The sequence below is a fragment of the Centruroides vittatus genome, unplaced genomic scaffold, assembly GCF_030686945.1.
Source record: "Centruroides vittatus isolate TY-2023 unplaced genomic scaffold, ASM3068694v2 contig_988, whole genome shotgun sequence".
NCBI classification, from domain to species: Eukaryota; Metazoa; Arthropoda; class Arachnida; order Scorpiones; family Buthidae; genus Centruroides; species Centruroides vittatus.
Genome location: NW_027122657.1, coordinates 78,735 through 106,484, shown reverse-complemented (window position 1 = coordinate 106,484; position 27,750 = coordinate 78,735). Strand labels below are relative to the sequence as shown.

General features: G+C 35.3%; 3 protein-coding genes across 6 annotated transcripts; 2 read left to right on the top strand and 1 right to left on the bottom strand.

The window, feature by feature from the left end:
• Positions 1-1,072: 1,072 nt before the first annotated feature.
• Positions 1,073-2,053, bottom strand: LOC136986035 (uncharacterized). The gene has a single exon (XM_067283483.1). It carries the CDS (start codon positions 2,051-2,053, stop codon positions 1,073-1,075), a length of 981 nt encoding a protein of 326 aa, XP_067139584.1.
• Positions 2,054-3,112: 1,059 nt separating this feature from the next.
• On the top strand, positions 3,113-4,093 carry LOC136986034 (uncharacterized). Its single transcript, XM_067283482.1, has one exon. The coding sequence runs from the start codon at positions 3,113-3,115 to the stop codon at positions 4,091-4,093; it is 981 nt and encodes a 326-aa protein (XP_067139583.1).
• A 15,184-nt stretch (positions 4,094-19,277) lies between these two features.
• On the top strand, positions 19,278-24,307 carry LOC136986054 (disintegrin and metalloproteinase domain-containing protein 10-like). 4 transcript variants are annotated; one of them, XM_067283508.1, is made up of 5 exons: positions 19,278-19,913; positions 21,623-22,020; positions 22,099-22,290; positions 22,407-22,974; positions 23,883-24,307. In XM_067283508.1, exons 1-5 carry the CDS (start codon positions 19,309-19,311, stop codon positions 24,121-24,123), a joined length of 2,004 nt encoding a protein of 667 aa, XP_067139609.1. In that variant the 5' UTR covers positions 19,278-19,308; the 3' UTR covers positions 24,124-24,307. The 4 variants fall into 4 exon arrangements, with proteins under 4 accessions (XP_067139609.1, XP_067139610.1, XP_067139607.1 ...); XM_067283509.1 differs by having other exon boundaries at positions 21,623-22,290; positions 23,883-23,914; positions 24,000-24,306; XM_067283506.1 differs by having other exon boundaries at positions 21,623-22,290; positions 23,883-23,914; positions 23,978-24,306.
• Positions 24,308-27,750: the final 3,443 nt, after the last annotated feature.

Sequence of the window (27,750 nt, the reverse complement as noted above, 5' to 3'; positions counted from 1 at the left end):
AAGAAGTTTGCCGGGGGCCGCCAAATTAATCGAAATTTCCTTCGGAATATAATAAAATGAAAATTGATGTATAACCGAATATCGTATTGAAAAGTGAAATAAGAAAGATAAAGTTTTCCTATTTAGTTTTTTTTATTTGTTTTTTTATTTCTTCCTACATACAACTTTGTTAGTACAGAAGAAATAAATGCAAATATGCTACTTACACAGCAGTATTTACTTTTTTTATTCCAAAGTAATTCTAAGAAACTATTAATGCTTGGAATTTTAAAAATAATTATGCAAAAATAGTAGGCTTAGTAGTAGGGTTAGAAAATTTAAATATTTTTGCAAAAGTTATGCAAAATCTTTACGACAAGTTGTGGGTGTTTTAGTTTAGTTTTAGCATGGGCTTTGGATCTAATAATAGTGCATTTCTTTCTTATATTGTGTGTTTAGTTTTAATTATTTATAATTAACCCACAAAAATGAGCAAAAAACAGAAAGGAACATTAGAAATTTTTTTAATGTAAGTAATCACGGACCGGGACCTTCAAAAAAAAAATATACTGAAGAAAATACTAGTGAAAGTTGCGACGATGATACAGTGAAAAACGTAACGGAAAAAAAACCACAAGTCCTAAACTAAAGCACTACACATATGCCACCTTATAAAATGCAGCCGTGTTTATTCGGTACGAACGTTTTCGGTCGTGTTAAACGACCTTCTTCAGGAAAATATCCAAAAAAGAAAAAGAAAAAATCGAACACATCGAAAATTTGCAAAAGCGAATAAACTTTGGAACGTTTTTAAAAATATTCTAAAGAGAATTGCATGCGCCATCTCTACATCGATGCGTATTAAATAACACATTACATGAGAATAAGATAAAAATAAAAAATAAAAATAAAGATAAATAACGGAGAATGAAAAATAATATGCTCCTTGGAGACATTAAAAGTAAAGTACAAACATAAACTATGGTGCAAGCCGAACGGCGCACAAAACATCGGGAAGGAGAGGAGCTGTGCAGAGACAATAACTACGGTTTCTGTCCTTGCGTAGACGTCCGCATATCCGCTTTTCTGACGTTTACATGTCGCCTGAGCGCCAGGCTGCAGATATTTTACTAGCCTCTCTGAAGTTGATAGATTGTCCTTTCTGGCTTGCTTTGCAGATATGCCAAGCTTCTGTATACCGGAGGTGCTTTATGTTGCGAACTGCTTGTACTAATCTTGCTTGTGCCCATTCAGCTTGGACTTCTTGGGGATCTGCCAGGACGTAAGTCGCCAACGCTGTGCATGGTTGTTCGCTTCTTATATTTCTCTGATGTTCCGCCAGCCTTTCCTTGAGTGATCTTCCGGTGGCTCCGATGTAAAATAGCTTATTTTGCTTCCGTGTGTCCGTAATAGGGATCCTGTAAACCCCCGGAAGGGAGTTAGTGTCCATGGCGTCTTTATCCGCTCTTAGCAGCTGGTATATAGTGGGATTCCGTTTATATATTATTCTTTTGTTAGTGGCGGTTCCTATACGCCTATAGATGCTGCCCAGTTCCGCCCTGTATTCCATCAATGTAAACTCCTCTGTATTTAGGAGGTTTCGCTCCTTATTGCGTGTCGTACTCTTGCTAGTGAAAGCTTTAGGACTGATCCCGTTCTTCTGAGCTAGCTTAATGATGTAGTTCATCTCTTCGTTTTTGTCTTGGGTACTACTGCAGTGTGTGTGTGCTCGTGCAGCGAGCGCTCGGAATGCTGCGAGTTTGTACGCCGGCGGGTCGTGCAAGTTCCATGGGATAAAGATTGGGTTGTAAGTAGGCTTTCTGTATACCTTAGAACGGAAAGCTCCTTGGCTGTCGAGCTGTATGGATAAATCTAGAAAGTGTATATGCTTATCGTTTTCTTGCTCGAGTTCGATCTCGAGGCCGAATTTGTTATCGTTGATGTCCGTTATGAATTGGTGTAAGTTGGGTTTGACATTCCAGAAAACAACCACATCATCAACGTACCTTGCATATGTTAGGATTTGCGTTGCATATTTTGGCAGGAGTGCATTCTCCAAAGTTCTTAGGACCATCTAGCATAAAGTACCTGCCAGGGGGCTACCCATGGCTACACCCTTCTGTTGCGTGTAAGTGATGCCATTAAAGCTAAAGATGGATGAGAAAGTGGTTAGGTGCGCCATCTCTAGTATTTGTTTTCTCTTCTTTTCTGGGGACTTGATCACGGTTAACAGGAAGTCCCTTAGATGACAGAAGCATGGAACCTAAACTCACACTCGGAACAATCATGCCGGAAATCGAGCAGGCAATAGAGGGACTCAGCGAGATCAAGAAAGAAATGTTTAGATGGGAAGTCGCGTTCAAAATCAAGCATGCAAATAGTAAAAAAGACAGCAACCCCATCTGGTACTATATCAGGAAAACTAAAAAATGGCTGAAAGCTAATAATATCGTGCTCACAAGGGCAGACAAGTCAAAGGACTTAGTGGTCATGAACAGAAGTACTTATGACAACCTCATGCTAAAATACATAAAAGACACGCAGTGTATTACAGCGCATCCAAGTGCAATAGAGAAACTACAAGCAAGGATTAAAATATTTGCCATCACACCGCTGGCTAAAGAACTGGGTCTGACTAAAGTCGTAGTCCACTCTCCCTCGACACCTAGACTATTTGGGTTCGCCAAAACTCATAAAACAGATAAGGCATTAAGGCCGGTGGTAGATAAATGATGCGCACCCACAATCTTACTTAAGGTTGGTTAGGTTGGTTAGTTGGTTGGAAAGGTTGGTTAACGGCTTCGTTAATAAATATTTACCCCAGAGCCCTTAGAGCATAAAACAACCCCTAGACCTTCTACAAAAAATGGCTAACATGAACCCGCAAGAAATTATATATATGACCGTATTAGACTTCAAGGCTCTGTATCCCTCTGTCAAGCTGGAACCATGCTTCTGTCATCTAACGGACTTCCTGTTAACCGTGATCAAGTCCCCAGAAAAGAAGAGAAAACAAATACTAGAGATGGCGCACCTAACCACTTTCTCATCCATCTTTAGCTTTAATGGCATCACTTACACGCAACAGAAGGGTGTAGCCATGGGTAGCCCCCTGGCAGGTACTTTATGCTAGATGGTCCTAAGAACTTTGGAGAATGCACTCCTGCCAAAATATGCAACGCAAATCCTAACATATGCAAGGTACGTTGATGATGTGGTTGTTTTCTGGAATGTCAAACCCAACTTACACCAATTCATAACGGACATCAACGATAACAAATTCGGCCTCGAGATCGAACTCGAGCAAGAAAACGATAAGCATATACACTTTCTAGATTTATCCATACAGCTCGACAGCCAAGGAGCTTTCCGTTCTAAGGTATACAGAAAGCCTACTTACAACCCAATCTTTATCCCATGGAACTTGCACGACCCGCCGGCGTACAAACTCGCAGCATTCCGAGCGCTCGCTGCACGAGCACACACACACTGCAGTAGTACCCAAGACAAAAACGAAGAGATGAACTACATCATTAAGCTAGCTCAGAAGAACGGGATCAGTCCTAAAGCTTTCACTAGCAAGAGTACGACACGCAATAAGGAGCGAAACCTCCTAAATACAGAGGAGTTTACATTGATGGAATACAGGGCGGAACTGGGCAGCATCTATAGGCGTATAGGAACCGCCACTAACAAAAGAATAATATATAAACGGAATCCCACTATATACCAGCTGCTAAGAGCGGATAAAGACGCCATGGACACTAACTCCCTTCCGGGGGTTTACAGGATCCCTATTACGGACACACGGAAGCAAAATAAGCTATTTTACATCGGAGCCACCGGAAGATCACTCAAGGAAAGGCTGGCGGAACATCAGAGAAATATAAGAAGCGAACAACCATGCACAGCGTTGGCGACTTACGTCCTGGCAGATCCCCAAGAAGTCCAAGCTGAATGGGCACAAGCAAGATTAGTACAAGCAGTTCGCAACATAAAGCACCTCCGGTATACAGAAGCTTGGCATATCTGCAAAGCAAGCCAGAAAGGACAATCTATCAACTTCAGAGAGGCTAGTAAAATATCTGCAGCCTGGCGCTCAGGCGACATGTAAACGTCAGAAAAGCGGATATGCGGACGTCTACGCAAGGACAGAAACCGTAGTTATTGTCTCTGCACAGCTCCTCTCCTTCCCGATGTTTTGTGCGCCGTTCGGCTTGCACCATAGTTTATGTTTGTACTTTACTTTTAATGTCTCCAAGGAGCATATTATTTTTCATTCTCCGTTATTTATCTTTATTTTTATTTTTTATTTTTATCTTATTCTCATGTAATGTGTTATTTAATACGCATCGATGTAGAGATGGCGCATGCAATTCTCTTTAGAATATTTTTAAAAACGTTCCAAAGTTTATTCGCTTTTGCAAATTTTCGATGTGTTCGATTTTTTCTTTTTCTTTTTTGGATATTTTCCTGAAGAAGGTCGTTTAACACGACCGAAAACGTTCGTACCGAATAAACACGGCTGCATTTTATAAGGTGGCATATGTGTAGTGTTTTAATACGATATGCAGTCTACGACGAGTCCTAAACTAAAGGTATAAAATTAATTAACATTAAAATTAGAAAATACGATCGTGATTATATCAAATATGGGTTCGTAAGAATAGAATTCAAGGAATGTTCAATAAGAATGTTCAAGGAATTACAAAATTACAAGAAATCTCGTTAAATTATTTTCGAATATTTTTTGTTTTTTCTATGAATTTTTAATTGTTTATTTTATTTTTTGTTAAAAATAAATGAGTTTTTATGTTTAATTGTGAAGTTTGAATGTTATTTAAATAGAAAATGAAATAATAAAGTTATGATTTACATTTATTTTATAAAAAAATAAAGCAATAATAAAAAAATCAATTTATTATAGATAAATTATCAAATATAAATTATTATTAAAAAAATGAGGGTCACAAAAAATTATGAAATATTTGGTGGGCTGCGAGTATAAAAAGGTTAAGAACCACTGCCCTAGACCATCACTGACGCGCAATTAACTGATTGCCCCTGGTAGTAGGCTTGTTACAGAAAGACAGCTTCCCTATCATCAAATGTCATGGCACGCCACTGTTCATGTCAGTCCTGCTGTCAGTCTGTTCATTTGTTTAAGCAAGGCTGAACCGATTTGTACGAAGCTCTGTACATGTATTCTAGAAAGGATATAGGTTACTTTCCATTTTCAAAAATTTTATAAGCTTTTATAGAATTTCGCACGAATATGAAGTTTTGCTCTGTGGCTGCAGGAATGAAGTAAACCATAAAATTCGAATACATCAGGCTAACGCTATGTTTTTTAAAGTGACATTGCGGTAAAGTTGTTATTACCATTATCATATGTGTCAACTGTGTCAGATTCTCAGTGATTCCCTAGAATTTCTTTAGAAATAAAATTCTTCTCTCCGATCTATCAGTGACGCACTAAAGAATATTGGGGGAGCCGAGTTAAACGAATAAAAAAATTTTAATTAGAATTTAATAAAATTTCCACTTTATATAACCGCCTATTTGCAAGTAGTATAAAAATAGAAGATATGACACAATATAAATAAATAAAAAGAAATATTAATTAGAAGATTTTTGGAAAACTATTTAGTGTTTCTTTCTTTTTTCTTTGGAGCGTGATAGGGTCTATTGCCTCTTCTCTGGGTGTCTCACTGCGATCTATTCTAAGTACAGCACATATTTTTTTCTCATTCATTCTTCATCATTATCCGTTTTTATCTTTTACAGAAATGCGTTAAAAACTTTTAAATTTCTGAAATTTCAGTTTGAATGGAAGTCTTTCAAATATTAAAGAAAGGAAGTCTAGGACATCTTCTTTTAAACTATTTCCTATTTCACAATTGTCTTTTATAATTCACTTAACTGTAATAAGTTATAGCTTTATTAAATAATTAAGAAATCGCAAACTGAAAAATTTACTTTTTCAAGTGAATGGCGTCACACGAGTGATATAAGCCCGAGATCCCCAAAACTGCTGCCCGCGTTGCTCATAGACAATTAAACAAATCGCAATTTAAAATATATTTTCTTATTTCGTTAAACGATTCGAACTGAATTCAGAGAGACTAAACAATAGGGCCATATTTGCTAAAAACAAAGGTCCCATTTTCTAGAAAAACTCAAAACTTGGATGGCTACCTAATTGCTGGTATGACAGACCAACATTTGCTCTGTTTAGAAGTGACCAATATTAAACCTAATATATCAAAAATTGCCAACTCTAAACTACTTCATGGATCACATTTACAATTGACAAATATATTTTGATTTTTTTTATTAAGTTATGGCAACACAACACTTAAGTGATCTGCCTGGGGACTACACTTAGGTGCTTTCTAGGAGGTCTTTTAAAGGGTAACTGGCCTCTATTCAGGTGGAGACAACCTGGAAAACTCCACGTTGCCATCCCGTCCAGGCGAAGAGCGAATCTACGACCGAATTCCCAGTGTTCAGGGAACGGAACCGCTTGGCCACTGGTGAGCCACAAATATATTTTAATAAGAAAAAGTATTATAGTTTTACGTTTACTTTCTGCGAAGTACATTTTGCGTCTCTTTTTAAGCAGTTATTTACTGTGTATTAGTTCTGTTTATAGTCTTAATTCTCACAGCTTTTAACTAATAAGTTTACATTTTGTAATTTCAGTTGATTATTGTTAGTATTACATGCATTTTATTCTGCTTCGTTTTTGTCGCGTTTATTACTTATTACAGACAAAAACAAAGTTTCCTTACTTGTACATTCCAAAATAAATGATATTTGCAATGTTATTTTCTTAATTTTTAATAAAGTTCTAAGATTATTATTTTTTAAAATTTACATATATGTAAGTGGTATTAAATTGCCCTGGCCTTCCGCTGTTGTCAAAATTAGTACTGTAATGTGACTCTCCTCTTGAAAATTTTAGGTTCCCCTGATATAAGTTGTAACATGACTGTACACCGCTCTTACATCACATCTTATCAAATCTACAATACAATTATGTAATAGCTTATATCATTGAGATGTAACATTATTCACTTAAAAAATTCATTTTTCACTTTTCAATTTTTTAACCTATATATATAATCGAGACGAGTTGATGATAATAATAATAATCAGTGCAGAGCCCAAACGGTTAGGAGTTGAAAGTTGAAATTTGGTACACAGTTAGGGTACGTCACGAGAACCCACACTAAGAAGGGGTTTTTTGAAATTCTTCCCCACGGGGGGAGGGACGAGATTAAGTCTTAACACTTCTATCAACAATGGAAATGTTAAGTAACAATGTAAGTGTCAAGAATGGAAGCGTTAAGAATGGAAGAGTCAACAATGGAAGTGTTACGTAATAATGGAAGTGTTAAGAGAAAGCGAAGTGCAAGACGCAGATGCAGTTTTTTTTCGAAATCGAACATATTTTTAGACCTATCTAAAAATTCTGTAATTAGTCTGGAAACAGGGAGGACTCAATTCTTGCATTCTGTGAAAACGGGCAAGGTTGACTATAACGTAATAATCTTAATATTCGCTAAAACGGTTAGGAGTTGAAAGTTGAAATTTGGTGCACAGTTAGGGTATTACATATAAGTTCCGAAGTGTTAAGTAACAACGGAGAACAAGAGAAAGCGACGTGCAAGATTTATGGGCTCTGGAAAAAAAAAGTAAAAAGAGAAAGAGTAATATGTTAGAACACATTCGGTTTTCAAATTTAAACAGTTTAGTTCGCTTTTTCTTTAGAACATTCGATGAAAATCGAACGATAAAATCAGAACACGTCGTGAAAATCGAACGATAAAATCAGAACACGTCGTGAAAATCGAACAATATCAGAACATTCGATTTTCAAATTCGACCTTTCTTTAGAAATACTTAGTTTGTTGATGAAATTACTCTTTTTCTTTTGTGACTATAACGTAATAATCTCAATCTTCGCTATTGTTACTTTTGCCCGAGCAACGCCGGGCCTACCTGCTAGTTATTTAATAAAACTGTAATTTATAACAGTTAAATAAATTATAAAATACAATTGTGAAATGCTGGATCATTCAAAAGAGGATGCACTAGAATTCCTTTCTTTAATATTTTAGACATTTCCATTTTAAATTGAAAATTCGGAAATTATTTTTCATAAATTTCAGTAAAAACAGTAATCTGTGCTGCTGTGAACATGACAGAAAAATCTACTACCATACAAAGGAGTAACTGAAGTGTTCTTCGATAGAAGCCATTAAGGATCAAGGTGCGAGATTTACAGCGACCCACATCTCACTACTTATACTTCACAAATGCATGATATAAAAGTAAACATTGTATGTCAAATAATCAATCAATCAATCAACATTTATTTGCCATGGCTTTCGCCTTCGCAAAGGGGGTTACAAAGTCATAAAGACATTAATAATTACAGACATTGTCATAAATAATTACAAAAATAATAATTGATATAACTTAATTAGTATTATGTTAACATATTTAGTGAATAACAGAAAAATTTATAAACTTTATATAACGTATTGGAACTTAGATTATCATCGTATAGACAAAACATATCAAAATCGGTTGTCAAAACAGTGTCCTTTAAATGCTCGGAAAGTTCACAAGATTCAAATAAGTGGTTCTTGACGCTTTAACAGAATCTATTGCATAGTGGACAATTGGAATGAGCCGATATGTTCATTCTACGCCCATTTAATACAATAGTATATTCATTAAGTCGTAATTGTATTATTAGAGATTTAATATTATAATTTAGATTTGATAATAGATAATATCGAGGTGTCCATGGGGATGCTAAAGAAGTTTAAAAAAAACTACGCTTTTGCTCAATATAATGAATATCTTGGGCCCAATATTTATCTTTTAATGACTGAAATAATTCAGACAGACAGACAGACAAAATAAACTTTATTTCTCCCGACACCGCTAGGCACAGTCGGGGTAGAAAGACATGGAATACAGTAGTGTTACATTCTGAGCAATAGAACTGACAATGTAAATGATAATGAAATAAAAATAAAAATAAAAAAACAAAAAAAAACAAAAACGCGAAATTATACATTAACTAAAAAACATATCAGTAAATGAGTCAATGTTTTTGACAATTATAATGACCGTAAAACAGCCTAAACAGAATCCGCGTATAAACAGAGGACCAGGTGACAAACACTGAACAGATCTTATGCAGCAACTTACTCACAGTAAGTATATAGGAGCTCCTGAGCTCAGATAAAACAGATGGAATCGCCCGTAGAACGTAGGCCAGAATGAGGGCACAGCGCAGATTTGTGCAGCAACCAACACAAAAGAACATAGTAGGCTAGTAGAAGATCATGAAAGGTCTTTGGCGATACAATAAAGCTAAAACAGTAAAACAATAATTAGTGTATTAATGTTCTGATGAAGTAAAGTTTAACCATTCTTTGAAAAAGAAAAAAGTACTTTTTGCTTGACACAAGATGTTCTGGCTTACATGGCCAACTCAGGTTGTCTTCTATGTAGATCTTGAGTTCGCGTCTTATATCTTCCAATATCGGGCACGATAACAGATAATGTTTAACCCCGTCACGCACCCCACAGATAGGACAACAGTCAGTGTCACTATGCCGAAACCTATACAGGTAGACGTTAAATTTTCCGTGCTCTGTAAGCAGTTGAGAACTGCGGTGTTCAGGGTGAAGCCACTTCCACTTGAGCCGTCTTTCGACGTCTGGGAAAAATTGTCGAGTGATGTGCGATTCCGGAGTTCGCTCCCATTCTTCTTGCCATCTGGCAACAGTCTGATGCCACAGGAGTTCTTTTAGTCTTGAAACCGGGAGTTGATTGTATGCCGGAATGATGTCCGTGAGCATGGTTGTTGTACGAGCAAGCATGTCTGCACGTTCGTTGCCCGGAGTGCCACAGTGCCCTTTGATCCATTTGATGTAAAATTTGTTACTAGACTGGTTGGCAGAAGACAAAGTCTCTCTTGCAATGGGATGAGTGGTATCCTTATTAGTTAGAACTTGGACAGTAGCCTTGCTATCCGAAAGAATAGAGATATTACAATTATTAAACTTTGTGTTACAGAATTCGATGGCTTTGTAAACAGCAAACACTTCGGCTTGGAACACTGAGCACTCTGGGTGTAAGAGGAAGGTGTCATGGTGAATTTCATTGTTACATACATAAACCACAAATGCACAAGCGGTACCCTGATTGGTCTTAGACCCGTCAGTATAGACTTCAATTGTAGTCGAACAGTCCCGGGATCCAAGGCCTCTTCTGAGAGCAGGATGGGGCAAGTCCGCAAAAGAACTGTTTGTCTCATAGCAGGACGCATCAAATGTGGTATCTGAAATGTTAATGCACTTACCACGGGAGAGAAGAAACCTTCCCGTGCAGTATTGGATTTGTTGAAGGATAGGTGGCTTTCCGGCAAGAATAGGTAAGGCGACATTGGAGACTGTACGGTAACACCGTGTCAAGCGCAAGAGCGCAAGGCGCTGAGCTGATCTGAGTCGGCGGTGGTTGTGTGAATGAAAGGCCGCCTCGCCCCAGACAGCCGAAGCATAGCAGATAATAGGAACGAATACACAGTCATAAATTGCATTGACAGCCTCGTATCCCAGTCCCCAACTGTTTCTGGCGACACGAAGAAGATTGTTGAAGATAAGGTTTGTCCGCTTAGTAATATACGCAATGTGCTGTTTCCATGTGAGCTTGTTATCGAAGACCACTCCAAGAAAAGCAAGATGATCCACTATCTTAATCGAGGTGTTTCCAAAGTGAACACAGGGAACCCGCCGGTATAAACTCGTTGATCTAAGGGCTGAAAAAACAATACCCTTCGTTTTGGCAGTGTTAAAGATTAGTTTGTTGTTAACTCCCCACTCATTTACTTTTATAAGAATGTCATTGGCGATAGTCTCAATCATGCGCCTGGATCTGGCCGGAAAAATGAGAAAAGCATCGTCGGCATAAGCAAAAACTCGACACTGATGCCCAAAGTCCAAACGGAGAAAAGTGTCAAAAAGAATTATCCAAAACAGGGGGCCACAGACAGAGCCCTGAGGGCACCCTCGTTGTAGATCTTTGGAAAAGAGGTGTTGACCCACTGTGATCGTGGCCTGCCTGTCTTTGAGGTAATCTTTCACTATGTAAAACAGATTTCTGGGACAGCCATTATCGCTGAGTCTGCGTAAGATCTGTGGCCACCATGCTGAATTAAAAGCATTCTTCAGATCTAAACTTATCCCAAACACATAAGCATTCTCTGCAAGTAGTTGTTTAATGTGGTTCTTTAAATCCATGATGGCATCGATGGTTCCTCTCTGCCGTCTGAACCCGTATTGGGCACAGTGAAAGAGCCTTCTTGACTCCCAGAACCAGTAAATTCTGTTAGATAAGAGCTTATCAAGAACTTTGCCCAAAGAGGACAACAAAGAAATGTTGCGCATGTTATTCAGTGTCAATGGTTCCCCGCGTTTTTTGGGAATGATGATAACTCGTGCGCACTTCCACGGACGAGGAAAGATGCCCTTTTGCAAGCAGATATTGAAGATCTCCAAGAGCAGATCTGGTCGTACTTTCCAGATCTCTTGAACAATATCAGCGCTTAACTGATCTATACCAACAGCCTTCTTCTTTGGCATCTTGGCAATGATGTCATCTACTTCTAGAAATGAAAAAGGTGGATCATCACCTGAGAGGTTCTTGGCATGGTTGTAATCCCTAATATTGGATTGTTCTGGAGTGTCTTCTTCACAGGAATCGCTGGGGCAGAAGGCTTCAAAGAGCCTGCCAACAGTGGCCTGGAGATCATCAGCGGCAGACCCAGAGTCTTCACTGCTAATTGGATTCAATGTCTTAAGTTTGTTGACACTGAGCTTGTATACAAAGCTCCAGGGGTTGCCACATGCCCCAGAACAGAAAGCACGCCAGGACTCTATTTTTGCTTTTTTAATCTCTTCCTTGTATTCCTGCTGGAATTGAAGATATCGCCTGCGGAGTTCCTCCCTTTGTATGCCATGACAACGCTGGTATTTCTTTCTCAGTTGGTTGTTGGTCCTGCGCATTGTGGCCAGTTTTACATTCCACCAGGGATTGGCTCTTGCCCTGGTTTTCTTTCTGGGAATGGCAATATTGCATGCATAAGCAATGTTTTCAATAATGGTTTCGATGTACTGCTCTGCCCGTTCCTTTGTGTAGTCATGATTGGAAGAGAGATGACATTCCTCGAGGATATCTCTAAACAGACTCCAATCCGCAGACCTTATGTTAAATGGGCGGGAAGTGGTCAGCTCCTGTACTGAGCAAGGGTCAGTATAAAAGAGATCAAATGTTACATATTCGTGATCCGAGAGACTATCTATGGTGCCAACCTTCCAGTCCTTTATGAAAGGATGAAGTCCTCCTGAGCAGATAGTAATGTCAATCTAGGAAACTCCATTCTCACTTTCCCACATCTGCTCTACACCCCAAATCAACAGCAATCCCGCCTTTTTGAATACGGCGTATTATCTGAACACTTATTTTTAAGCTATGCGGATTGATTCCAGAAGTTAGGACTTTTCTGGTAAGCTCAGAGTCGTTAGACTCGGGGTTACTGTACACCAGTACAGTGTGACAAGATTTGGAAGGCACCGAAACTGAATCTAAGGGTAGAGCAGGAAGCTTAACAGCGTCACTATAAAGCCCGGGTGCACTGGATACCACCGGCCCTGAAGCCGGCACAACCTGCTGCACTCCCCGAACGGTCTCCAGCACCTCAGAGATAACTGCGTCCGTTCTCTCTGCATGTGCAGCAAATGCATCAGTGAGACCACCAACCGCCGACTCCGACGCTGGAACAATCCGCTGCAATCCACGAACGGCCTCTAAGACCTCAGAGAAAACCGCCCCAGTTCTCTCAGCATGTGCAGCAAACGCGCCATCGAGATCACCCTTGGTGATAAGCGAATCCAACCGAGTGTCAATGGAATCAAGAACAGAACAAGTTGACACTGTGGAACTCGCAAGATCAATCAATCGCTGAAACTGAACAGTTATAAACCGCGAATGGGCTCCTGAGCCCAACTTCCTATTTCTATTTCTAGCAAGATAACCCTTAAGCTCATCCTCGATGAGCTTGAGCGCCTCGTCAAGAAATTTCGATGAGCTGCCCGTCGCCATCAAACACTCACAAAAGTACTAAGCAACGCAAGCTACCCTGATTCCGATCCGAACTGTAGTCTTGCGACGAAAACACGACAACACAAATGAAAACTTAACTAATAAATTACAAAATGAACCCTCAAGTGCAAAACTAGCTTAACATAACTATATAAATAAAAGAAAAAAAAGAAAAAAAGAAAAATCGGACAAAAGATAAATACGGCAATGCGAATAAAAACGTTAGAAAATCGTTAAGATTTAAAGCGGACCGTTAGAAAGAACGTTAAACGGCTCTAACGATCGTTTTAGATTTGAAAATTTCCCATAAAAGCTTATATAAAAATCTAAAAATCGCCGTAATTCGATATATAATTAATCTATCCTAATCCAACCTTAGGGGATACTAAAGGAAGCACAGCCGAGAAAAACCCCCCGGTGCCACCTCCCAAAAAAAAAAAAAAAAAAAAAAAAATCGTTCCCACAACTTAGAAACGATCGAAAACCAAGGACTTAGAAATTAATCTACTCCCCCTAATTAAGATATTGAGACAAAAAGTATATTGAACGAACCGAATTGACGTACTGGACGCGATGGTAGTCCACAAGTCCGTGGTAATCCAAAATAATCTGGCAGAACTAACGGTTAAAACAAGAGTTTGCACAGACACAACCTTACTTCTAGGAAGCCATCTTGAATTTTTTCACTGAAATATTTCAGCTAGAAATAGTCTTTTATCAGAAATTTGAGTATAATAATCAGCAGAATAACCTAGATCAAATAATAAACGTTGGACTGAAGAAGGCCAAGTTACAACCGAAGAATTTCTACCTATTAAATTCAATTTGTTATAAATCAACTTTCTAGGATCATAATCTGGTAACTCTAAAATTTTCATCCAATATCTGAAAATGGCCATTGTTAAACGTATAGCCATCGGCGGACGGCCCAATTCAAATCTTAAAACAGGTCCAGGCACCGAACGATTAATATGAAACGTCGATCTAATAAACCTCAGTTGAGTCTTCTCTAGTTTATCGATAAGAGATGATCCCCAAATAGGGAACATAAATCCTAAACTTGAGCGTATCAAGGAGTCGAACAATCGGAAGTATGACTTAATGGAAGACTGTTTCATTCTAACCATAAGCTTTATTAAATTGGAAAGCTGAAGTTTATATTTCAAAAACAATTTTTCTAGGTGAAATGAAAATAAACCCTGTGGAGTAAAATAAACACCCAGATATTTATAGGACGAGACAATCTCCAACTCAGAATTAGATAAATAAAATTTATCAGCCTTCCCTAGTCTACCCCCTCTCCGAAAAACCATTACTTTAGATTTTGTCTCATTAATAAGCAGTTTATTAGACTTACAATAATATTGTAGAAGGTCAAGTTTCTTCTGAAGGCCAATAGATGAATACGAAAATATTACAATATCATCGGCAAACAAAAGACAGTTCAATTCTACCTCCGGTGATATAGATATACCCATAGTATTATGACTGCAAAAAAAGTCCGGGAGATCGTTAACGAATAAATTAAACAAAATAGGACTAAGTGGTTCACCTTGTGGAAGACCTTTATTAGCAGTTACCGCTTCCGAAAGACAACGATTAACTTCAATTTGGAAAACAGTGTCAGAAAACAATTGTCTTATGAGGTTAATAAAAGATGATGATATACCTATCCGAGAAAGCTTCGACCATAAAATATCATGATCTATTGTATCAAACGCCTTTGACAAGTCGATAAATCCAACATAAAATTTTTTGCGTTTCTTCGTCAAAATTAATTGTAAAATTCCAAGAAATATAAATAGATTATAATCAACACCTCTACTTGCTACAAAAGCACCTTGACTAATAGTTATAATATGAGATTGCTCGAGCCAGAGTCACAAACGATTAGCCAATATCGTAGAGAAAATTTTCCTAATTACACTAATTAGCGATATTGGACGGTAATTCAAAGGATCGAGACGATCACCCTTCTTATATATCATTTTTAAGCAGATATTTTTCCAAGTAGTTGGAAAAGAATAATTAGTTTTAAAATTATTAAATAAAGATAACAAATCATTCAAAGCATTAATCGGAAGAAATTTAATCATCTCAGCCTTAATAGCATCTAAGCCAGGGGCTTTATTATTTTTTAGAGAACGAACTACAGATTGTAATTCGTCAAAAGAAAATTTGTCATCAAGTAATGGGTCCATATTGCCATTAGTACTACTAAACAGTACAGCCAAAGATGGTCCAGAAAAATAAGTTTGCAAATATTCCGACCAATCACAGATAGAAATGTTATTATACACGAATTTGTTAGTTCTAAATTTATTAACAATCTTCCAAAATTCAGCAGAGTTTTTAATATGCGATAATTGAAAATTAATCTTATTCCAAAATAGTTTCTTTTTGGCCTTACAGAGGGATTTGAAAGTTTTTTCCAAGTTGGAGTAAATAATAAATTGTTGCTTAGATCTTGATCGCCGAAATGATCGTAGAGCACGATTCTTTTCTCTTTTCGATCGTAAACAATCAGCATCAAACCAAGACTTTGCAAATTTTCTTAAACAATCATACTTGACATACATATTACTTTGAATTACAGATTCAAGGATCACGTCAACAAAGGACGAATAAAAAGAAAAAGAATCCAAAAAGAATTCACTTTTGAGATCTACGTATCGCTTGGTAACATTACACAAATACTTATCCAAACACGAAGGTCTCCACACATAACGACAAGTTTCGGTAGGGGATTCTTTACTGAGAGGAAGAGAATTAAACCTAAAGGCAATAGAAACTGGGAGATGGTCGGAATCAAATTTATTCAAAACCTTAAAGTCCACTATGTTATCAACTAATTCAGAATTTGTAACTATCAAATCAATAACTGATGCGCCCAAAGAGGAAATAAACGTAAAGTTCGCAGGGAAATCAGTAACGAAACGACCATTTAAAAGAATCGGTTAATGTTATCTTGGGTGCCAAGAAGGCAGCTCGTCTCTGATTCCAGCAAGGAAACAGTGGGACGCACGTTCTAACCTAACCTAACCTATTCTAATAATTTGGTTGCTAATAATTATGGTAATTTATTAGAATAGGTTAGATTAGGTTAGAACGTGCGTCCCACTGTTTCCTTGCTGGAATCAGAGACGAGTCGCCATCTTGGCACCTAGGGTAACATTAACCGAAGAATCAAACCATAAGATTTGACCAAGTTCAAAAAATGTCTTCCTCTACAGTTAAAGATCCTATCTTTAGACTCTCTAAGGTTGTAAAAATTTAGATTAGAGCCTGTATATAATGTATCTATTTCGGAAGCAATTCTAGCATTAGAATCACCAAGGATCAAAATGTCATCATCATCTTTAAAATCAAGAATCAATCTATCAAGATACTCAATCAGTGAATCATGTTTATTGATAGAAATATAAACCAGGACGATTAGAAGTCTAGGACGATCATTAAACAAAAGTTTATCGAATGTAAGTTTAGCGATAATAAAATTATCGGAGGAGATGACAAATTTCTAACTTACCAAGTTTCCGAGAAATTACTAATAACAATCCACCAGATGGTCTTCCAGGTCCCTCAGATTTATGAGCTAGAGATTCAGTAAAATAGAACTGAGAATCTAATGATGAAAGAAGTGTTTTCAAAGAAGATGTCATCCAGGATTCAGTTATGCCAATAATATGATATGATAAGATGAAATCAACAAAACTCTTATCAGTAAAGTTAGTATACAATAAACCTTGGCTATTCCAAGACAACACCTTTAACGTAAATAAAACTTCTGAGTAAGGAATAACAGGTAAAGTTTTTAATTTTCGTCCGTTCGACGAACCAGCGACTTTCCTGGTAATAAAAAAGGTTCAATCTTCATCAGCTTATTATTCAGTAAGTCAAACGTAAAGTTATCTCCATCAATTGTTAGACAATCAGCTCTCATGAACGCAGATTTGCCTGTCTCCTTAGCCTCTCGATAAAAAGGGACAAGATTTCTTCTCCTAATTCTCGATCTCCAATGTAAATCATCAAAAACCTTTACTCTAGAACACTTTTCCCTCTTTCGGATGTTATGTACATTTCGGTAAATGAGTTTTTTATCGGAGGCAACATCGAGTTCAGCCACCACCAAATTATTCTTTGAGACTAATTTAAGATCTTTCACCACAATAGAGTCGCCATTGGGTCTTTTAACAGATGACAAAATGTCGGAAATCAAGGACAAAACTTCAGTCGAATTTCCCTCTAATCCGGCAATAACAATATTATTCCTCTGACGTTCGTTAGACGATGAATCTAAGAGATATAAAAAATAGGAGGTCGGAGTAGTAGATGAAACATTTACGTTAGAAATTTCCTCTACCTTCTTCTCCACATTGAGGAGACGCTGTTCAAAGTCTTTATGCAAATTTGCCAGCTATTCGAATTTAGTAGATAAATCTTCGAGTTTAATCAAAATGGTATCAAATTTCTCCTCTAAGAAAGAAAACAAATTTTGAGGTACATTAGACGAAGCCAGAGGAGGAAAGAAAGATTCCAGTCGTTGAGATTTTAGAGTTGGTTCGCTAGGAGATCTTTGTCGTTTGCCAACAGATGATATGGACGACTTTGAAGGAGGGGAGGAAGGAGGAGTGCGAGACATCGGGCCAGGGTTAGACTCGATGCCTCCAATTAGTAATAAAGCACATAATAATAAATATAGATCAAAAACTTTAGTAAAACTAAAGTAAAGAAATACACAATTTGTAGAAAAAGCCATATCCAAAGCGTTAAAGTTCAGTAATGACAGCTTACTCAAAAACTCACCAACACTGACGAACGTCGCAAGCGCCCCCCCCCGTATGTCAAATAATAAACTGAATACTAATTAAGTATACCTCTATACTTTATTATTTTTATGTTTCTACTTGAACCTTGTTTATTAAAGCCTATTAAGGCCCACCAGCGATCAAACGGTTCCGTTCCCTAAACTAGAGTTCGTTCGTGGATTCGCGCCTCGCCAGGACAGGCTGGCCACGTGGAGCTTTCGGGTTTTTTCTACGTGAATAGGGACCAGTTACCCTTAAAAAACCTCCCGGGAGGCATTCTCCTAGGCAGATTGCCCAAGTGTTGCGTTGCCATAACTTAATTAAACAAACAAACATTAAATCATAGTAATAAACAAGGTCCAAGTAGAGAGTATAGAAACAAAAATGTAAAGCACTGAATACTTTCAATAACAAAAAAGAATTTTTAAAATAAACTTTATTGAAATTACAAACGATAGTCAATACTACAAGGCATATCATTAATGTTTATTGTAAATAAGATAATATTCATGCAATATTTTTAACCGATACATATTTTATTTTTGCATATGACTACATATGGGCTGAGAAGATACTGTATTTAAATTTTCATTATAACATCACTAGTGACTTTGATTTATATGCGGTCACAAAATATATTGTATGAAATCTATGTGAAATATATAAAATTTTCTTGAACATGATTTATAAAATGTAATTTAGTTTATATATTCATAAGTATAAAATTATCTTACTAATACATTTTAAAAATAACGAAATTTTCGCTATTTCGCATAATATCTCAGAATGGGGTAAAGTTGAGTAACGAAATGTGGCATGGTGGCTTGTATGTGAGAGTTGATGCTGTTAAATTTTGGTGGTTAAACGTCGAGAGGCTGAAGAGATAAAGAGGTTGTAATATGTCCTATCTTGAGAGGGGTAAAATTTAATGAAAATTTTATTCGTTATTAACATTTACATTTATAAAACTACTCATCCTTATCTTGAAAATTAAGCTTTCTGCCATTTTATAGTAATTAAACATATAGAAAGCCTTTTATAACAAAATCTCATAACAGTGGCATAACACAATTTTATTTATTTTGCCTAATAATAATATAAAAGTTATTTTTTAAATAAAAACTCATAACAGTAGAAAAGTTAAGCAACTCTCGTTGCTGGATTTTCTATAATCAGTATTTAAGTTCTAGAAATAAAGAAGTTACAGTAGCTAGATTTACATCATAAATTTCGTAACCAATCAACAATCTATCGAATTTTGTTTATAATTTTCAAATCTACATTTCAAATACTTTTTTAAACATTCGATTGCAAACGTAAAGAACTTTTCGTAATGCATCAATATTTACTGATTCTACTTCTAAAATCACTTATTTGTGAAAATATTGCTGACTTAGGAACTATTGAATCAAGCAATTATCAGATAAGAAACGTGAAGAGTGTAGAATACAAACGGACATCTAAAGGTATGCAACTAGTGATACAAAGAAGAATCTACAAATTTCACCTGCAAAAAGACAAGTCGAATTTCCTGGAAACGACTAAAATAGTTATCTATGGAGAAGAGAAAGTTGAAATATTGACTCTCTCTAACATACCCGGATCGTACTTATATGAAGGAAGTTTAGAGGGACAACGCGCATCATCAATTTTCGGATATTATTTCGAAAATATGTTTATAGGAATTTTTAAGCACGGACATAAAACATTTTACATAGAGCCAAGAAACGAATATTCCTATGATAAGAATGATAGAAGCGGAATTATGTATGACGTCAAAGATGTGGTACTAAAACCATTTTATCCAGATGGAAGAGTGATATGTGAGGCAATGGAAGCTGAAAGCTTCCTGAAAATAAAATCTTTCAAAGAAGATAAACATTTTGATTCCAAAATGCAACATTATAATGTTTTAATCGACAACAAATTACGAATAAGGTTAGTGGAATATTCAATTTCTTGGAATAATTCGTTAAATTTTAAATAAATAAAATTCAAACCGACTTTAAAAATGTAATTCGTTTAAATCATCCAAACATTTGTTTTAACAGAAATATTATAGTTTATGAAAGGTTTTCTGCTGTTTTGGTAGCCATACTTCGGATCGAACACGCAATATAGAACGCGTAAAATTTAAAATTTGTTTTACAAGAAATAAAATTTCTTGTAAATTTAAATATATTTCAAATTATTCGGAGTAAGTGGCAAGGGTTTACTTTTTCCAACAATACCTCTCTGGAAAATGCTCTAATTTAAACGAATTAAATATTTTCAAGAAATGAGAACTAAAATATTTTTTAAAATCTTGTAGTAAGTATAATATAATACATATAGGCCTATATGTATAATATTTTAAAATATAAAAAATCCGGAGGTTTTAAATAAAGTTGTGTGCTACATCGTTCTTTATCTATTGCAGTTCCTTTATATCACTTGCCGAATTCGGGAGCAGGCAGCAATATTAACTCGATGATTACTGTTTATTCGTTCAAAAATCCATTAAATGAAAATCGACCGCAATTTTGCCCAGTTTTCGCGCAGGCGCAGAAGTATCTTGCACGTTTCTCTACCTTATCATTAACGTCATCTCCCCGAACATTCGTACACCATAGACCTTACGCAGTTTTCTATCTTCTCTTTCTAAAATTAATTAATCTATGAGTGCAACAAACTAAGCAGTTCCAAGAAAACTGTTCTGTCGAAATAGTTTTGCATCTGGATCAATTCCAGATCCAGTTCCAGAACTGCACCTGGATTTTTTTCACCTGTAATCCAGAGTTCGAACAATATATTAATATCGACTAAATTAAATTTAATATCGTGTTATTTAAAAATTTAAATTTTTTCAAGCAAAATTAAAATTAAAATGACGTACACAAGGTCTATAAATACAAGGTTTAGATCTCCAATATTTCTTATGGAACCGCCATATTGGTTCCTTAGTTAAAGAGTTTATTCTCTGTACGTACAGTAAACTTCACGTTCCTTCGATATTTAGAATAATTTACACATTTATTTTTTTGATCAGCAGCAAGAAGCAGCACTGTTTTATCTTAAAATTGTGTCTTCTCAAAATGTATCTAAAAATTTCGGTTACGTTACATTACAAAAGTTATTGCAAAGACTTTGTAAATTTATATTTTTGATATTTTACTCATTAACCTCATACAGCCTGGAATTATCGATTGCTTACTTTTGGTCCTTCTGCAATATTGAACCCATTCAGCTTTCCTAGTTTTATTAGCAAAAAAACTAAACTATATTACGCATTTTTCCGACGAAATCTTAGAGTTCGGTGCCAAACTCCAAACTATTTAAAAAAAAATAGATAAAAACAAATCAAGTTAAATTGAGATCACAAAATACCTGCAAAATTCTCTCTACAAACGCCATATATACTAACGCAACGGAACCAATATGGCGACTCCGTGATCGCTTTGTTAGGACTTTCGTTCGTTTGCTCGCTTCCTCTATCGAACTTTATGATAAAATCTTATTTTTTTATTTATTATTAACGTTTATATTTATAATATATTGAAAAGTCATAAATAAATTAAACTTTTATATTTGATTTAGTAAATTAACATGACAAATACATTAAGTAAAATAACTATAATTTAAACTTCTTTATTTTTTACAATTTTCAGACAAACAAAAATATGCTCCTTGGAACTTGTATCCGATTACACATATTCAAAACACATGCAGTTCAATCGTGGTAAAATCATCTCCCAAATGCTTTTATTTATCAAGATTGCCGATTCCATATTCCGAAATACTGATTTCGATGGAGACGGTCTGAAAAATGACGTTGCATTCACGGTTGACAAAATTACTATACTCGAAAGTAAAAATGATTCCGAACTACTCTTAGGCACAGAGACCAACGACTACAAAATATTTCTACAAAACTTATCCAAGTATCGTCACTCGTATTGTATGTTAATCTGCTTCATTCACAGAGATTTCTGGAATGACTCGCAATGCGCAGTTTCCAAAGTCAACAAGATTGGAGGAATCTGTCATGATTCCAAAGCATCGGAAAGTAGGGATAACGTCGGTTTTATTAGCAGTTTAGAAAATAATGAAATCGTTCCGAGATTTAGAATACCGTTAAATTTAGTTCATCAATTGGGACACGCATTCGGTTGTCACCACGATCCCGAAAATAATCGATTTTGTAGTCCCGGAGATATCGATCCGAAACAAGGCAATTACATCATGCACCCGAATATATCTTATGGTGTGTTTCAAAATAATTGGCAGTTTTCTTCTTGTTGCAAAAATACGATAAAGAACTTCTTTAAAACTTCAAGTAAATTTTGAAATTTATTTTAAATTATTTTATTTGAAAAATAAACAATTGTTTATCTTATTAAATTATAAATTTAATTTATTAATAGAACTCTATATTTTTATTTCTCTAATTAGGAATAAAGAATTGTCTAATGAGAAGAGAATTATCAACATGTGGAAACGGAGTCGTAGAAGAAGGAGAATCGTGCGACTGCGATTCTTCATTAGAAAACTGTACAGCTGTTGAAAAATGTTGTACTCTTAGTGAATATTCATCACGCTGTACAGTGAGAAAAGGGGTGACTTGTTCTCCTAGTAAAGGACAATGTTGCGACGATAATTGTAATATTATTGAATTTGACAAAAAACGGACGTGTTTCAGTAATATGGAATGCTTTAACGTTACCACAATTTGCGATGGAGTTTCTGCATTTTGTTCTGCAGTGAAACAACCGGATGGTACGCCTTGCAGACAAAATTCTGGAACCTGTAATAAAGGACTATGCAACAGCAACGTCTGTCGCGATCACAATATGAAACTTTGCCAATGTAAAAACCGTCATTCCGAATGTCACATTTGCTGTAGGAATGAAACGAGTACGTGCCAAACTGCAAAAGACTTGCATTTTTTTCCGTCCGGAGACGAATTCTACGTGAAAATGCCTGGGACTTCTTGCAATAACGAACACGGGCTGTGTACTAGGTATGTGTCTGTATAGGATGAATTCATTGAATTCTGTATTATAGTATCATTATATGACAATTTCATATTTTTAAACTCGTAATTCTTCAAGGTTTTCCAGTGTTAAACACGTTTTATTAAAAATATATACACGTTTTTAAATATGAAGAAATTTCTAATTTATGGGAATTACTAGAGACGTTCATCATATTTGTTAAATAGCAAATGCGATAATTTAAATAGAGTGTTAAAAACTGACACAAACAAATTTTTCAAAGAAGATTGAAAATGGAATAAATGTTTTGAAATTATTTTAAATAAACTTTGTTTGTGCAGAAATAATGAATGGCCGTTAACAATTACATGAAAGAACAATTGGGAACAATTAAGAACAATTGTGGAAACGGTGGAAACGGGAATTTCGAGGTGGTCGATTACACCCATTGTAAACAAAGCTTGCTAACTTGCAACCAATACTCTGGAAAGGTTGATGTAAAAGTTTTTGACGGCTGCACTCCGTAGAGTTGAAAAGCCTAATCAAATTTTCATTTTTTTTTCACATGTTTCTGTTAGCTTTTAACATCCGATTCGGTGTACCAGTAACTAAGCAGTTTCGTTCCCTGAACACTGAAAGTTCGGTTGTGGGTTCGCACCTCGCCAGGACGGGCTAGCCACGTGGAGTTTTCTGCGTTTTCTCCACGTTTGTAACGCCTGAATAGAAGCCAATTACCCTTAAAAAGAGCTCTCGGAAGGCATTCCATTTAGGCAGATCGCCCAAATGTTGCGTTGCCGTAATTTAACTAAACAAACACCCAATTCAAATTATGACATTTCATAATGAAGTTTTCTTTATATTTAAATTAGTGCACTATTAGATTTAATTTGATTCAAGTTGAACAGTTATTTAACGTTCGTATATTTTCTTTCAGAAATGGATCTTGCGTATACAAAACTTTATGGAGTATGTATGACATTTGGAATTATCTCACACCTGTCCCCTTTGTAATATTTATTATTGTTGCAGTATTTTGTTTTCATAGTCATAGTCATCAACACAAGAGAGTGAGTATAGAGTTGTTGATGAAAAAGCAGCGTTTAAAGGAAAAAAATAAGAGACAAACGAAATGGAAAATAATAAAGAAACGAAAGAAGATAAGAAAAGATGTCTAAGAATATACACATTAATTTAACTTCTTGCCTATGGTTATATTTAAATTATGGGAGACCTTAAATAATGTAGACCACGTGAAATACCATTTGCTTATCAGCGTAATTTCATTATGTAATGTTTAGACTGGTTTTAATGAGTAACGTATTTATGTAATAATTTTAAGGAATATAAAAACGAATATTAATCTCTAAGAACATTTATTTAAATTACGAATATTTAAATAAATCAGATGCTTTCTAAAAATAAATTTTGCTATTTCATAAACAGGACAAACTTCATTAAATTTTAGGTGGCCAATTTTTCGGTGCTATTTTCGTGCTTTTTTTATGCTATATTGTCATTTAGATATAATATAAGAGGAAAAGAAAAAAAAGTAAATGTGCTATTTTTCTGTTATCCACACGATTTAAATCAGTTCGTAGTGGTATGAGTTCCGCATACATATATTAAATATTATTCTTGAGAGTCTGAAATCTGCCGTCAAGATCAGAAAGTTACATATATTTAGCTTTTGCTTAAGCAATGTTATATGCTCGTATTCACCAAAGGAAACATCTCACAAATTCTAGTATTTGGAACATTATTTGTTTCAATATCACTCCAGCTATAATGGTTATATTTACTTATTTATTGAACTGCAATTTGAAAAAATTGTAGACCTATAAATTCCCTGTCATCCAACTTTCCTTCCTTAACCTTAAGGATGATAATAGATAAATTACATTCAAGAACAGATATGGAAAGTTTCGGTGAAGGCCTCGATTAACTGTACACGACCTTCCGATACAAAGTGGAATTTCAATTCAAATCTTTTCCTTTGAAAGCAGTTAATAGATGACCGGCACGACTCTATTGCTAAAGAAAAAAGATGATATACTACTAATCTGGGGTGGAGAACATATATTTTAAACGAAATAAATTAAAAGTATGATTAAAAATTGCAGCCCGGTTAAATAATTGCTCGTTCATTTTAGAATATTGTGTTTCCAAATCCAAGAAGGGGTACAAATCGTAAAACTTGTGTTAGATATCAGTACAATCTGACTGTGATTTCATGCACTATGTAAGTACTGTACAAATTTCTAACATTAAAACATAAAAATCACATTGTAATGTATAAATAAATGAAATTTACTTTTTTAAAATTTTTACTCTTTTTTTATATATTTTTTAAGTTTTAAAAATGTTTTTGATTGTTTCAAAATCCAAATTTTTTTAGAATTTTTAAAATGATCTATTAGTGGAGATATGCCTAAGAGATCAGAATCAACAAATTATTCGTAAAACGTTGTTTTACTTTGATGGAGCATTGCATAATTATTCGAGATGAAAGATTAAAAATATTTTTGGTGTTCTCGTTAATTTTAACAAATATAAAGAAAGGACGAGAAGACAGATGTTCCATTTATTAGTTTATTATTATAAACAACACATCACCGAGTGCGAATATTGAGTAGAAATCTGCTGTAAACGAATATACTTCATATTGTAGAAAACCAAATACTGTTTTGTATTTTAACAGAATTTACGTTTTAATCAACTATCACTGTGATATCATTTTTTGATAAAATTATCAACAAATTAATAAAATAATTATTTCTTGATGCTATCGAAACCATGTTGTAATTTATGTTATAGTATACTGGCACAATGAAGTGGCTTGCATTCAACGCTTGGCTAGTTTTCCATCTTTTATTCAGTTAGACTGAATAACTGAATAAAAGATGGAAAACTAGCCAAGTGTTGAATGAAAGCCACTTCATTGTGCCAGTATACTATACCGTATTTTACGGACTGTAAGACGCTACGGACTATGAGACAATTTTTCGAAGAAAAAAGTGCGTCTTATAGTCCGTAAAATACAGTAATTATTTCTTATTTACGAAAATTCTTAAAGAATTTATATTTTTAAATGTTTTTTGAACGTAGTATTTCTTGTATGGGTTAAATCCTTTGCACGTAACATCCATTTGATTATATTGTTTGAATAAAATAAATAATAGTCAAATTATTAAAACATTTTATTTCATTAAATCATTAAAAACTTGACAGTTTTAACCGACTCACAATTTAAAATATAAATTTCTGTACTAATGTAAATTCCAAGTTGTTATTAATTATAATTATTCCAAGTTGTTTTAAATAAAATAAAGATGATAAAAATCAATTTGTTTCTTCAATAAATTGATTTTTGTTTACATTTATCTGCATTCTCCAGGCAACTCTGAAAAAACCAATAATAATAATTTCAACTTAGAAGAATAATCTTATTATAATCAAGACGAGTTGATAATAATAATAATAATAATAATCAGCAAAGAGCTCAAACTGTTAAAAGTTAAAAGTTGAAATTTGGTACACAGTTAGGGTACGTCACGACAGTGGCGTAGCATGGGTGTCAGCCGCCCGGGGCGAAGGAAAATTTCGCCGCCCCTTTAAAATTTTGCTCCCTTAAATAAAATACGGGAAATACCTACAAGTCAGTACAGACGGTGTTGTCAGTCGCTACGATGAACAAGATGTCATTATTATACATTCATTTACAGAAAGGGGATTCACCATTTTCGTCACAGAATAAGTAATGAAAAGTTCCGTGCTCATTTCAATCGGTCCGAATCGTAGGTGCGACAAAAATATGAAATGAAATGATTCAAATTTTTACAAGATATTATTATTACTTATTGTGAAAAATGCCGCCCCCTAAAAGTGCCGCCCGGGGCGGGCCGCCCATGCCGCCCCCGCTACGCTACGCCACTGACCTGACATAACAGTACTGGAAAGATGGGAAAGTGGAGAGGATAATGATGTCGTTCAATTGCAATTAGATGTTTTCAATGTTGGTGGTGTACCTTTTCATAATTCTACAGAAAAACAAACGAAACTTAAGGCATTGGATATTTAAATCAGTTTTCTTTCGTTTTAAATCGTCTAACGATGTGAAATGTAAAAAATAAATACATAGATATTCGCCACGATATCAAAATAGCGTGTCGTCTTAACATTCAAATTAATAGCAATAATATTAATGAAGACATATGGCATTGACAGACTTTAATAAAATTTCTTTAAAAACCCCAAATAGCGTTTATTAAAATATCAATAACAAAAATAAACAGATTGTAATAATGTTAAACAATACGCCAAGAAATAATGAAAAACATTCTCATTGTCAGAATGCATTCTTTTCGCTGCCGGTTTTCTTTCGCCAAGATGTTCCGAATGCTAATATTTTCGTTATTATTTCAAGAAATTACTGCACGACCAATGCCACGATTAAGTTCTACGGTGACCTGGCTCGAATCTAAATTAACAGAATTGAGGGATGAAAAGATGAAAGAATTCGATCTCGTTTTGACACAACAATCCGTCGCTACAGAGGAAGCTACGAACAATCCAGAAACCGTATCTATCGACGAACAAATAAAAAGGCGACATTAACATTAATAATGTCGCTTTCGATTTTGTTTTTTATAACAACGATCACCTTTTGTGGCATGTTGATTCAACGACATTGCTATAATGAATCCAATCAGAAAATACGTCGAACTGTCGGACAGAGACAAGACAAAGAGGAAAAAAGAAAACCGGAGCAACAGCCTCTAATAGAACCAGATGAAGTCGAGGAA